This window comes from Budorcas taxicolor, chromosome 12, assembly GCF_023091745.1.
Source record: "Budorcas taxicolor isolate Tak-1 chromosome 12, Takin1.1, whole genome shotgun sequence".
NCBI classification, from domain to species: domain Eukaryota; kingdom Metazoa; phylum Chordata; class Mammalia; order Artiodactyla; family Bovidae; genus Budorcas; species Budorcas taxicolor.
Window position 1 is genome coordinate 29,698,167 of NC_068921.1, and position 14,790 is coordinate 29,712,956.

A 14,790-nucleotide genomic window follows, 5' to 3' on the forward strand; every position below is an offset into this window, starting at 1 on the left:
ATGTTGCCTACCACATAGTGGATACTGAACAAAACCTGCTGAATACGTGTAAATCACTACAGTGGATAAGAAGATTTTCCCTAAACACCCAGCAGCAAATACTATAGAAACAAGAGAACTAACTGCTTGACTGATTCACCTACACAAATCACATCAAAATCTCTCCCCATAAGAGATTAGGCAGGAGCTTACTTAAAAGCACTGATTCTTAACTACATTTAAAACCCATAAATCCCACACAAATATCACATGATTGCTTAAATCTAAACTTCGGTAACTACTCTTTTCCCCAAATACAATCAATAAGCACTGGATAATTAAGAAGTCTAATGAATTATTTTCTGAAATGAAAATCTATACCCCAAATTTTTTTTTCATTCAAACAGACGATCAAAACTAACTGGCTACCTAGAAGCAATCACTACTACAGGCACATTTCCACCAACTTCCCTGACATTGATATATATATATATATATATATACACACACACACACAATCTATATATACATACATTTATATATATATATACATACATATATATATATATATATATAAAATTTCTTCAAGGAATAAAATGTTCTTCACTGTGGGTTCTTTTTAATGTTCACGTTCCTATCATAGTAACTGCTCCCCCCATTTACAGAGCACTTAGATATCAGCCTACAGCCTGTGGCACAGACCCACCCCTGCATCCCGGAAACAGAAGTGCAATTTCCAGAAAGCCAAGCTTATAGTTACCCTCCTCCTCCCGTGACGTAGCTGTAGCCACCGGTGCCCAGCCCGTAGCCGTAACGCTCTCCCAGAAACACGGGTTCACGGGCGTCGTAGCAGCTCAGCAGGTGCCGGAGTCTGGAGATGCTAAGATTCCCAAGGGAACAGAAGCAACAGTTCCTGAATTCAAATGTGTTTGCAGCATACATACTTCACAGCTCTTCCACCCCTCTGGTTACACTCTGCAATACTCTCTCTCAGTCACAGAGATGAAATTCAGGAGACTTACAGAAGAAAGATTTTTTAAAAAGAAAAACGAAAAAAACTTGATGTACACTGTACATCACTGGAAACAGGAGAGAAACTGAGAAACAAGGGTCTCCTCCCCAGTTTTCACAAGCCCCGACCAGCAGTGGCCGCCTTGTGTGGATGGGCAGGGTGGCCGGGCGAGGAAGGAGGGTGGCCAGTGGCCTGCTCCCCACTGAATGACCTCATCAGTGTACCTTTTCAGACCTCCCTGGTATCTGTTACAATACTTGCTGGCTAAAAAAGGAACCTGTGAAGTACAGATGAGTCCTTGGCAGGCAGGTGAAGGCAAGGTGGGAAGGGAATTTGGGCAGCAAAGCTTTCCAGGGGGCCTTCGGATTGTGGCACACCACTGCACTGTACTTACAAGCCTCCTCGAGGGAGGCTTCCCTAATCCGTGGCTTTTTGTGTCTGTCTGTTTATACCTCCAGCCCCTATGCCTCCTTGTTGTGTGTCAACAGTGACAGCTTCCACAGGGCTGTGGGAATATCCATGAGCTGCTCAGAAAAATGCATTTATCATTCACTTTATTCTCAGTTTCATCTCCTTTAATGGTTCCTCAGTTTTTTTAATTTTTCATGACACTGGTATTTTTTAAAAATAAATGCCCACCCCCCTTTTAATAGACTGGTCCTCATCTTGGGTTTGTCTGATGTTCCAATGTAACAAAGGCAAGGTTACGCATTCTCACGTGCTGCAGGGATAAAGAAGGCATGCCGTCTGGCCTGTGGTGTCCGCCTGTCCTCCACTGGGAGTGTCTGTTTTGATCACGCAGTGCTGCCCGGGGTCTCGCCTGGACACTTGCTCTTTTGCCTTTGCTGTTTCTCAGAGTCTCCGGCAGACACTTTAACCCTAGCAAGTATCCTGGTCCTCATCAAAACTTATCCCTAGTTTGGCATCCATCAGTTTCTTGCCTGAATCAGTCTTTACTCTGAGAGATGACTTTTCCAACTCCATCAACCAGTCAGAACTCCTCGCTCCCTGCTAGCTGGAACCTGCCCGCTGTGGACTGAACTGTGTCCCACACACAATATTCATATGCTGAAGCCTTAACCCCCCATGTGACTTTATTTGGAGATGGGGCTGAGAGAGTCAATTCCTAGGCAGGTTGATAAGTCTGGAGTCCCCAAGGAGGAGAAAGGGGTCTGGGGCTCTCGAAGCGGAGGGCTCTGGAATTCTCAAGGAGGAGGAAAGGACAAACATCTTTTTTCTTTCCTCTACATTCCTTAGTCTCAGTCACATAAACTGTTTCCTTTAAGCCCAGAACTGATGATTACACAACAAACAACTCAGTTTAAACTCTGTACTAAGGACCATATAACAACAATGTATCCTGCTTGAGGTCAGGCTCTCCTTTCTGAAACCTTCTGGCTAATCCTGTTACCTTAAAATGTAAATTAAGGGAGTGGGTCTAGTAAGATGTTTACAACCTTGAGACATTCTTTCGATTTATAGTAATAACTAATTTTAAAAGTATTTAACTCCCTTGCTTAGGCTATTGGGGGGGGGGGGCGCTCTCCATCCCCTTTCTGATATCTATGTCAGAAGCTTTCTCTGTCCCCATCTATACTTTAATAAAACTCTGCTGCACGAAAACTCTTGAGTGATCAAGCCTGGTCCCTGATCCCGAAGTTAAATCTTCTTCAGAGATCACGAATCCGACACGGTTCCCCATAAGCTATCAGGGCCTAGAAGCAGGTTCAGTGAAGTCACCAGGGTAGGACTTGGGTGCGACAGAACCTGTGTCCATATGAGAGGAGACACCAGGGAACACTCTCCATGGCAGACAAAGAAGAGGTCCCGCGAGCACACCAGACCAGCGGCCACCCTCAAACCAAGAGAAGAGCCTTAGAAACCCACCTCGCCAGCACCTTGATCTTGGACCTCCCAGCCTCCAAAATGAGAAATAAATGTCTGTTGTTTAACATAAATTATTTTATTATTTGGTATTTTGTTATTGAGCTGGATCTGCCTCATTACTTTTTTATTATAAGCACGAATTCACTGCTTCCGAATTGTCATTGTTCATAATCCATTATCATCCTCAATGACACTGATGCTCTTGTCCCAGATTCCACCAATGGGAACCTCTTCAAGCTTGCTCCTGTGTCCTCTTAACATGCACTTTTCTTTCTTTTTTTCCTAAGCACTTCCTAACTCTCTGGCATAAGAAAAAAAAAGTTTAAATGTCTTCCTATATCTTCCTTGCCCCAACCTTAAAATCAGCTATTTCTCTGAGAAGGCCTGGTTCCTTTTAGTAGGATGGTTGCAGTATTACTTCTGTTCATTAGTTGCTCAGTGCTACTGGGGATCTTTGCATCTGGTCTTCTTTGGTGTGAAGAACTAGAAAGATATGTGTGCACACAGATACATACATGAGTAAAAAAAATGAGTCTAATAGAAATTATGAATTCTTGGAGATTTCTCTACTTCCAGTTTTCCAGCCTATCAGCTTCCACAGTGAGAACCGCGGCTCCCAACCAACACTATTAACACTTAGCCATCTACTCAGTCCTACAACCTACCTAATGTGCCTTCAGAGTTGCTTCGTAACAAAAACCAGACCGACTGAAATCTCAGGAGTTGTTTGGCATCCCCACTCCTCTACCCCTGCAGGTGTCTCTAAAACCCATCTTCAGCAGTATTTGCTTTATATTTTCTCTTCAGTGTGATTATGTTTTCATCTGAAATACAGTTGGTTTGTTTCAGCTTTCTCCTCATCCTTATTGATTTTTCCCCTGTCCTTACAGATGCATTTTATTTTTTCAATAGGTAAAATATGAGCACACTTCCCAAAGTCAAAACTAAACAAAGAGATAGAAAAGGGGCCCACATACCCTGACTCCATCTACCCCACGCTCCCACCCAGCCCTCTGTGGGAGGTACTTCATGGATTTCCAGTTTATCTGCCCACTTTGTTTTTGAACAGCTAAGTCCACGTGGGTATGTTTTTTTTCCCCTTCTTTCTTACACACAGGAAAGCAAACAAACTACATTCTTATGCACTTGGCTTTTTCCATGTAGTGGTATCTACTGGAAATCACTTGATACAACTTGTTAATTTTTTTTTTCAAGGAACCAAAATTTTGGCTCTTTAGTTTGATCCTCTGCTTTTTTGACCTCTATCTCATTATTTCTGCATGTATCTTTATTATTATTTTCTTCCTTTGTTTATCTGGGTTGACTTTGTGATTCTTTTCCTAGCTTGAGTTGGGAATTGAATTTTTTATTTTTATTGCTCCCACTGGCTTGGCAAACCTTACCCATCCCTTTATCATTAGACTTTTTGAATGACTATGTTTATGTGTCTTTCATATAAAGCATAGATTTGGGGTGTTTTATGAAGCACTTTGAAAAGTTTGTTCTTTTACTAGGTGAGTTAAACCCACGCACATTTAGTGATATGACTGATGTTTGACTTCAACATTAAAATTATTTTAGGTTTGAATTATTATACATATTATACTATATTGTCTACTGTCCATGTTTTAAAAATAACTCATTTAAGCTACTGTGTCCTTTGGGGGGAACGTGTTTCAGATGTGAGGGTAAAATCTAGTCCCTGTTTCTACATGCTGGCCAGCAGCAGAAGTGCCCATCCTAGTCTCTGACTATGAATACATGTAGAATTTAAAGCCACCTGAGGACAGGAGGGCCCCTTACCTTATTAATGTGTCATCATCCACAATGACCAACCACGGTATTTTGTCATGGCTGTGATTTAGAAATCTTTCCAAAATGGCAAATGTCTTTCCACAATGCCCTAGGAAAGGTGAGAAGAAAACTTACAATGCATTACTTTCCTTAAAACATTGTGAGTCAAAATTTAAACACGGGTATGCACTTAAGTCAAGGCTATGGTTTTTCCTGTGGTCATGTATGGATGTGAGAATTGGACCGTGAAGAAAGCTGAGTGCTGAAGAATTGATGCTTTTGAACTGTGGTGTTGGAGAAGACTCTTGAGAGTCCCTTGGACTGCAAGGAGATCCAACCAGTCCATTCTGAAGGAGATCAGCCCTGGAATTTCTTTGGAGGGAATGATGCTGAAGCTGAAACTCCAGTACTTTGGCCACCTCATGCGAAGAGTTGACTCATTGGAAAAGACTCTGATGCTGGGAGGGATTGGAGGCAGGAGAAGGGGACGACCGAGGATGAGATGGCTGGATGGCACCACTGACTCGATAGACGTGAGACTGAGTGAACTCCGGGAGCTGGTGATGGACAGGGAGGCCTGGCGTGGCGTGATTCATGGGGTCGCAAAGAGCCAGACACAACTGAGCGACTGAACTGAACTGAACTGATGCACTTAAGAATCTGAAATTTTGAAAAGCAGCCTTTTCTAATTTCCATGGACTTAGTGAACCAGGGGGAACAATAAAAATCATGAAATCAGTCATTCATTTCACACATGAGGGACTGAAGACCTAGAGAGGTGAGGGGAATTACACAAAGTCAGGTACAGGAAACGCTGTAGTTCACTCCAGACACATAAGAAATCTGTTAAATCTTGCAGAAATTACAGGAGCCTTGCTTCTTTCCTTAGACTTCCTTATTCTGAAAAAAATATTAGAACCTCAGGCATCACAGCCTTAGGGAAATAATGGTACAAGATACAATATTATCCTGTCAATTATTTATTTTGTAAATATTTGCTATTGTGTTTCTAATATGCCAGACATGGCGGCCAGTTCTAGGATGTACACTAAAGATACAGTGCTATCAGAGGCACAGTCCCTTAGAGGCCAACAGATAGCAAACCTTTAATGGAAAATGCTGAGGCCAGGACAGCATTAAATGCTTGGGAAGAGAATGCAAGTCAATAAATAAGAATAAACCCCTCAATTCAAGAAAGTATTAAGTGACACAGTAGAGAACAAAGCACTCAATTAACCTTTACTTTTCTTATTCTTGATCACTTTATGTATTTTTAACCATTATAGTATGGTTCCATAATACATTTTAGTACATTATGGTATATATTTTGAAAGCCATCTCAAAATTCCTTTTGGATAAGGTAGAATATAAATATAAACAATAATAAGGTCAGACTGAAAATAAAACAAATCAAGAATGAATCAATATATGAGTATTAGAGTCAATTTAGACTCTAAAAAGCAAGATAAATAAAAAAAGAAAATTCAATTTGAAATCATTTTTCCAAAACAGACAGCAACAGACAGACTTAGTGATATATATACTAATCTTGTCAGAATAATCAAAACTATAGGATGGAGTATCTGATTCTACTCTGTACTTTATCAATCAAGACATTATGAGTGACAGTATCATAAAATAATCAAGATAAATTACTCTATAGAACAAGATAATCAACTTACTACTCTTTTTTTCATAAAAAGGTTTGGAGGGAACCAGAAAACTAAAGAAAAATGTGGCAGGAACAATGGATAAAAATTAAGATAAATAAAGAGCATTTGAAGGTGAGGTGGCCAAATTTATACTTCCAATTTTTTGAAATAAAATTGTTTTGAACTAGAAAGCCTGCAATCTGAAGAGAAAAACAGGTATACTTCAACAATTTACTTATATATTATATATTCGTATATGAGCTTATACTACATATGCCCCATGTAGAATGTGGTTAAGTGGTACTCAGAAGCACAAACGAAATGCATCCTGGAACGTAACAGACCATAAGCTTCTGGAAGATGGAAACCATCAGCTTCATTCCTGTTTCCCTCAGTGTCTAACAGGGGCCAGCACACCACAGTCGGATGATAATACTGGCTGAATAAATGGCTAAAATTAAATGAAGAGACACTTTGCATGGGAATATGAAAAGTTAACTCTGGGAGGGGGGCTTCCCTGGTGGCTCAGATGGTAAAGAATCGTCTGCAATGCAGGAAACCTAGGTTTGACTCCTGAGTCAGGAAGATCCCCTAGAGAAGAGAATGGCAACCCACTCCAGTAATCTTGCCTGGAGAATGCCAGGGACAGAAGAGCCTGGAGGGCTACAGTCCATGGGGTCGCAAAGAGTCGGACATGAGTGAGTGACTAAGACACAGGCACCCCATTATGGCCACACTGAATTATGAAGGTACAAAAAATCTGTTATTAAACTCCACCGTAACTGCCATGTGCATAATTGTCATGAATGTCAATCACCTACATATGACCAACTGAAAACTTAGAACCTTTGCTAATACTAAAAGCAGTGCTTAAACTGCAAGAATCGGTCCACATCCATGGATAAAGATGTGAGGAGGAAGGAAAGAAACTTACACGAGGGAAAAATTACAGTATTTATAAAACACTTCATTTTTATCCTAAGCTACTATATTTACAGGATGGACACTCTGAGAAAGAGGATCAGTCGGGACTGAGGACTCACCTCTATCTGTGTTAGGAATCCCCAGATCCACCGTCGGAATGGAGCTGTCTGCGTAATCACTGTAGTATTCGAGGTGACCTGCCTGCCCTGCCCAAGTCTGCTTCACGATGGGGACTGAAAAAACGAGAGAGGGGACCATCACTGACACAGTCACCCAAGAAGCTGGAACCCCAGCATGACGGGATGACCTCCCAGAAAGGAAGGGAACCAGCACATGTTCTTCTCCAGGTGTTCCAAGTTAGAGCTCCCTTCCTACCCTGAGAAACGTCAACAGCACAGGCCCTCCTCACTGCTGGTGATAAACACACTGCTTCCACAGACAGATACATTGTCTAGTCCGATTAGATTGCTGTGTAGAAGTTAATTTTAACCAATTTTTCTCTTTCCCCAGACTGCTTTATTTGAAATTCACAACTGGAGTTTTAGATGTTTTTTAGGGGTGTGGGGATACAATTACTTCTAAGGGCTGGAATATTGTGTGCAGTTCTTGCGGTTCTAACTGAGATGTATACTTGCCTCCCTCACAATGGAGGGGGGAACCTTTTCAAACTACACGTCTCCACCCAAAGATGCCAACAGGACCACCCGATTCTATAAAGGACATGACCCTGCCATTAAGAATCACTACATGTACATCAGTGGCTGATTCATGTCAATGTGTGGCAAAAACCACCACAATATTATAAAGTAATTAGCCTCCAAATAAAATAAATAAATAAAATTTTTAAAAATCACTACATGTGATAGCTGATAGTATCGTGTTGCACTTTTGGAACGTGTAGAAGAAATAAAATTGAAAACCACTGCAGATTCTAAAACAGTATCATGAACAGATAAATTATTTTAATAAACACAAACAGCAGAAAACTTGGCTGATTTTCTGTATTTTAGGGTGAGATGCTCAAAGGTAGCTGTGACTCCACACCCGAAAATCAGCTTGACCACGATTTGATACTAATTCACTTGACCAACTATCTCAGTAATTGCTTTCTTCTATAATTTTTTTTAAAGTTACTACCTGTGCATCTCAATTTTGAAGGGATTCCACTGTTGTTTTAATAGAAAAGATCATCAACATAAAAAAACTAGATTTTATACTGTTGATTTAAGAGTCTCAACTCTGAGGAACCACATCTTCAGGTCAATATTTTGAACCTTTATTAAATCATTTATATTTTTTCCCCCAACCTAAATAAAAATAGATGATATGCAAAAACTACCCATGCAATGTCAAAGTTAAGTGTCTAGCTATGCTAGTCAGCAAACTGGGAGACAAACTCAGATAGCCCATATACAGAAAATACAAAAGCACATCATTCCACAGTCCACTATTTACCAGCTCTTAAGAGAGAAAAGACATACGAATTCTGGACATTTGCTATGGTAACCTCCAAATTACCTATTTTAAGCCACTAAATATTATTTTATATATTAAAATACAATTTTCTGCAATCATAAAAAAAGGCAGATATAAACATTTCTCCAAGCCAGAATGGACAAAGATCCGTTAATGATAAGGTTGGGGGCAGGAGAGGGTGGAAGGAATTGAAAGGGTAGTGCTGAAACATATACATTACCATATGTAAAACAGATAGCAAATGGGAAGTTGCTGTATGACACACGGAGCCCAACCTGGCGCTCTGTGACAACCTGGAGGGGTGGGATGAGGTGGGAGGTGGGAGGGAGGCTCAGGGTGGAGGGGACACGGCTGGTTCATGCAGATGTATGTCAGAAACCAACACAACACTGTAAATTATCCTCCAATTAAAAATAAATAGTTTTGAAATAATAATAATAATAGAGAAGGTTGCTAAGGGAGAATAAAAGAAAAAAGGAGAAATTCTTATTCTGTCCAAATTCCAGCACAAGAAAACCCACGCTTGGCCCTGTGGTGGCCCTTGGCTTTGCACATATAATAAGCAGGACTTATCCAGACAAGACCGGCTGCCCTGGTGGCTCAATGGTAAAGAATCTGCCTGCAGTGCAGGAGAGCAGGGTTCAATCCCTGGGTCGGGAAGATCCTCTGGAGAAGGGAACGTCTACCCACTCTAGTATTCCTGCCTGGACAATCCCTGGACAGAGGAGCCAGGCGGGCTACGGTCCACGCAGCCACAAAGAACCAGACACGACTGAGCAACTGAACAACAGCACACCTAACCTACTTGTTTCCTGTTTCGGTTTGAAACAGGTGAAACGGAAATGTTACCAGAGGTAAGAATTCCTCAGAGCCCAGCGCCCCACACAACCCGAGACATAGTAAGTGCTCAGTGAACAGCTGACTGAAGACTGGGTGCTCTGGGGATTCCAAAAGGCAGAGGCCTCCTTCTGGAACTGGTTTAAAGGAAGGAGTTTTATCTGTCAGTGATTCAGCCTTTGTACAAGACCATGCTAAGTTGCTTCAGTCGTGTGGGCCCCATCAGGGTCCTCCGTCCATGGGATTCTCCAGGCAAGCATACTGGAGTGGGTTGCCATTTCCTCCTCCAGGGGATCTTCTCAACCCAGGGAAGATCTGCCTCTCTTAAATCTCCCACATTGGCAGGCAGGGTCTTTACCACTAGCACCACCTGGGAAACCAGTCCCACCATAACCAATCATGCTTAAATGGACCGACCATTTCAACACAGCAACGTGTTCTGAGTCTCAAACCCCGAAAGCATCCAACAGTGAACAATGTTATCAGCTATCCAGTCCTCATCACGGTAATGCCTGTGCAAAGAACTGAAGTCAAGGTGAAGTCTCCTACAAGAGCAGATGAAGACTGTTTTAAACCAGAGTTGATGCAAAACTGCTTAAAACTTTAGAAATTTTGGTCTATTTTATCATCACTGTTTGAATACTGAATAACTGAATTCTTTATATTATTTATATTTCATATTATATTAAGACACTCTATTCCTAACGATATTAAACTTGGAGAAAGTATTTCAATATAGTTAACGTGATCTACTATTTCATTTTCAATACAGAGAAGCATACTTCCTCCCACATAATAAAACAATAGTGAATGTCTCTTTCAAAAATGTTTGCCACAGATAATTTAAAATTAGGATAAAGTAAAAAGAACTGTACTATTAAAAAAAAAAGCCATCTGCCCAGACAGCATACATCTTCCACCTGGCTGCACCACTGAGAAGCAGGAGATGCAGAGAAATCCCTTCTACTCCCGACAGGCTAATGTGCAAAACTCTGATTACAAACAAAAGGGAACTGACCCTTGAGCAAAATCTACCACACAACCAGATGTGCGTGACCGTTCTGATTTAAGGAATCCACCGTTTTCCCACTGACAAACGGACCTTCTGTCTCGGTGTGAAAGTCAGTGAGCACATAAGAAAGCCCTGGTTTCTCTTCTCTTAGGAGAGGCTTAGCGACAACACCAAGGCTGTGCTCTGATTCCTGGTTTGGGGATGGGATGTCTGCAAGACTGAAAGGCTACTTGACACAGTAGTGTCAGGGCACTCTGGCCCCCCGTCTTCACCTGCACAGCAGCTGGGAGAGAACTGAACTTTGATCAGGAATTAAGCTACTCCAGGCGTTTGTTCTCTACGTCATGTCTCTGCTTCTGCCTTGTGAATGAGATCATCAATACAGTTTTTCTAGATTCCACATATATGTATTAATACCGAATACTTCTTTCTTCCAGACTTACTTCACGCTCCACGACAGTCTCTAGGGTCCAGCCAGTCTCTACAATGACCTAATTTCATTCCTTCTTATGGCTGAATAATAGTCCATGAGGGGGAAGGATTGGGAAATTGGGATCAACACATATGCACTATTGATACTATGCATAAAATAGATACCTACAGAATACCTGCCAAGAGAACACACTGGTCATAGCAAACACCCTCTTCCAACAACACAAGAGAAGACTCTACACATGGACATCACCAGATGGTCAACAATGAAATAAGATTGATTATATTCTTTGCAGCCAAAGAAGGAGAAGGTCTATACAGTCAGCAAAAACAACCGGGAGCTGACTGTGGCTCAGATCATGAACTCCTTATTACCAAATTCAGACTTTAATTGAAGAAAGTAGAGAAAACCACTAGACCATTCAGGTATGACCTAAATCAAATCCCTTATGCTTATACAGTGGAAGTGAGAAAATGATTTAAGGGACTAGATCTGATCGACAGAGTGCCTGATGAACTATGGATGGAAGCTCGTGACACTGTACAGGAGACAGGGATCAAGACCATCCCCAAGAAAAAGAAATGCAAAAAAGCAAAATGGCTGTCTGGGGAGGCCTTACAAATAGCTGTGAAAAGAAGAGAAGCCAAAAGCAAAGGAGAGAAGGAAAGATATAAGTATCTGAATGCAGAGTTCCAAAGAATAGAAAAAAGAGATAAGAAAACCTTCCTCAGTGATCAATGCAAAGAAATAGAGGAAAAGAACAGAATGGGAATGACTAGAGATCTCTTCAAGAAAATTAGAGATACCAAGGGAACATTTCATGCAAAGATGGGCTTGATAAAGGACAGAAATGGTATGGACCTAACAGAAGCAGAAGATATTAAGAAGAGGTGGCAAGAATACACAGAAGAACTGTACAAAAAAGATCTTCACGACCCAGATAATCACAATGGTGTGATCACTCACCTAGAGCCAGACATCCTGGAATGTGAAGTCAAGTGGGCCTTAGGAAGCATCACTATGAACAAAGCTAGTGGAGGTGATGGAATTCCAGTTGAGCTATTTCAAATCATGAAAGATGATGCTGTGAAAGTATTGCATTCAATATCCCAGCAAATTTGGAAAACTCAGCAGTGGCCACAGGACTGGAAAAGGTCAGTTTTTAATCCAATCCCAAAGAAAGGCAATGCCAAAGAATGCTCCAAATACCGCACAATTGCACTCATCTCACACACTAGCAAAGTAATGCTCAAAATTCTCCAAGCCAGGCTTCAGCAATACGTGAACCATGAACTTCCAGATGTTCAAGCTGGTTTTAGAAAAGGCACAGGAACCACAGATCAAATTGCCAACATCCGCTGGATCATTGAAAAAGCAAGAGAGTTCCAGAAAAACATCTATTTCTGCTTTATTGACTATGCCAAAGCCTTTGACTGTGTGGATCACAATAAACTGTGGAAAATTCTGAAAGAGATGGGAATACCAGACCACCTCTCTGCCTCTTGAGAAACCTATATGCAGGTCAGGAAGCAACAGTTAGAACTGAACATGGAACAATAGACTAGTTCCAAACAGGAAAAGGAGTACGTCAAGGCTGTATATTGTCACCCTGCTTATTTAACTTATATGCAGAGTACATCATGAGAAATGCTGGGCTGGAAGAAGCACAAGCTAGAATCAAGATTGCCGGGAGAAATATCAGTAACCTCAGATATGCAGATGACAGCACCCTTATGGCAGAAAGTGAAGAGGAGCTAAAAAGCCTCTTGATGAAAGTGAAAGAGGAGAGTGAAAAAGTTGGCTTCAAGCTCAACATTCAGAAATTAAGATCATGGCATCTGGTCTCATCACTTCATGGGAAATAGAGGGGGAAACAGTGGCTGACTTTATTTTTCTGGGCTCCAAAATCACTACAGATGGTGACTGCAGCCATGAAATTAAAAGATGCTTACTCCTTGGAAGGAAAGTTATGACCAGCCTAGACAGCATATTGAAAAGCAGATACATTACTTTGCCAACAAAGGTCCGTCTAGTCAAGGCTATGGTTTTTCCACCGGTCATGTATGGATGTGAGAGCTGGACTATAAAGAGAGCTGAGCACCGAAGAATTGATGCTTTTGAACTGTGGTGTTGGAGAAGACTCTTGAGAGTCCCTTGGACTGCAAGGAGATCCAACCAGTCCATCATAAAGGAAATCAGTCCTGGGTGTTCATTAGAAGGACTGATGTTGAAGCTGAAACTCCAGTACTTTGGCCACCTGATGCGAAGAGCTGACTCCTTGGAAAAGACCCTGATGCTGGGAAAGATTGAGGGCAGGAGGAGAAGGGGACGACAGAGGATGAGATGGTTGGATGGCATCACTGACTCAATGGACATGGGTTTGGGTGGACTCTGGGAGTTGGTGATGGACAGGGAGGCCTGGCGTGCTGCGATTCATGGGGTCGCAAAGAGTCGGACACGACTGAGCGACTGAACTGAACTGACCTGAAGGCGAACCTACCGTATAGCGTAGGGAACTCTCCTCAATGCTCTGTGATGACCTGAATAGTACGGAAACCCATGAAGAGGGGCTATGTGTACACATACAGCTGATTCACTTTTCTATCCAGTGGGAACACAACTGTAAAGTAAAGCAACTAAACTCCAATAAAATTTAACTTAAAAAATAATTAATCCACTCGCTTCATCTAACACAGGATATGGCCTGCCAGTTGGCTGACTGCATTTTGATTCAACTTTCTGTTTTCAATAAACCTCTCCAACCAGAAGGAACACACTCTTTAGCATCAGTATGTTCACATCTAGAGAAGATCAATATAGTCAAGATACCAGGTTTTTTTTTTTAAGCTGAAAGATGTCAAATGTTTATTTTAAGAGCTCCGGAGGCTGTGATAAGGAACTAAAGGCTGAGCAAATGGCAACTGAACCTCTCTACTTAGAGGGAGGCAGCAGGAGGGGGAACACCTCACAACCACCAGCTGACAAACAGAATCGGGGGTGGCCACGACATCTGTGGGACCCACATAGGAAGCATGTGGCTGCAGGACACACAGAAGACCCATAACATTTTGCTGACAGCTCACATCACACGGAGACACGTAACCCAAGAGGAAGCAATGAAGCTGCTTTATTAAGTCCAGAGAGCTTTTCCTTGCTTAAACCTAACCTCACATGCTATGGCAGTTCATTGCTTTATATAATACCTCCAAAGTTTCTTTAAAAACCCTACCAACTACTTGCATCTCAGCAAACCATGCTTGTTTGATGCTGTTGACATGTACTGCTTTCTTAAGCCAAGAGACAGTGTATATTTTTGCTAACTGTGTCCTAAGATGCTTTAATTCATCTAAATCAGAATCAAGACACAAGTAGTTACGTAAAGGTCTGCTTTACTGGTAGGCAAAAAAAAAGTATAAGATGTAAAATAATTTTTTCCTAATTTTGAAATTTGGCTGTATCAATTCTTCCAAAAGAGTATGAAAAATGAGTTCCGTGTGTACATTCCCTCGCCTTGACCACAGCCTTGGCCGGACTGTTCTATCCCTCACATCCTCACCCCTGGAGGAGCCAGGACTGGGGCGTGATGAGTATCCACTGCAGTCAGAACCCAGGGCATAGAGAACTGCCTCCAGGGAAGTCACTGACAGTGCCCTCAACTGCTCAGAGACAAGCACAGCCTGGTCTGTGTTTATCTCTTCCTTCACTGTTGTCTGGTTTCTGTAACCTCAAGTGTTTCTACCAGAGTGCGTACAGAAAGAAAAAACAAAGCCCCGAGTCCATGCAT

General features: G+C 41.7%; 1 protein-coding gene across 1 annotated transcript in view; it reads right to left on the reverse strand.

Moving 5' to 3' along the window:
- B3GLCT (beta 3-glucosyltransferase) overlaps positions 1 to 14,790 on the reverse strand; it is a 94,975-nt gene that overhangs the window by 17,048 nt on the left and 63,137 nt on the right. The window contains exons 10-12 of the mRNA XM_052650025.1: positions 7,368 to 7,481; positions 4,682 to 4,781; positions 740 to 859 (exon numbers count right to left, since the gene is read on the reverse strand). Coding sequence (XP_052505985.1) covers positions 740 to 859; positions 4,682 to 4,781; positions 7,368 to 7,481 — 334 coding nt within the window. The remainder of the gene's footprint in view (positions 1 to 739; positions 860 to 4,681; positions 4,782 to 7,367; positions 7,482 to 14,790) is intronic.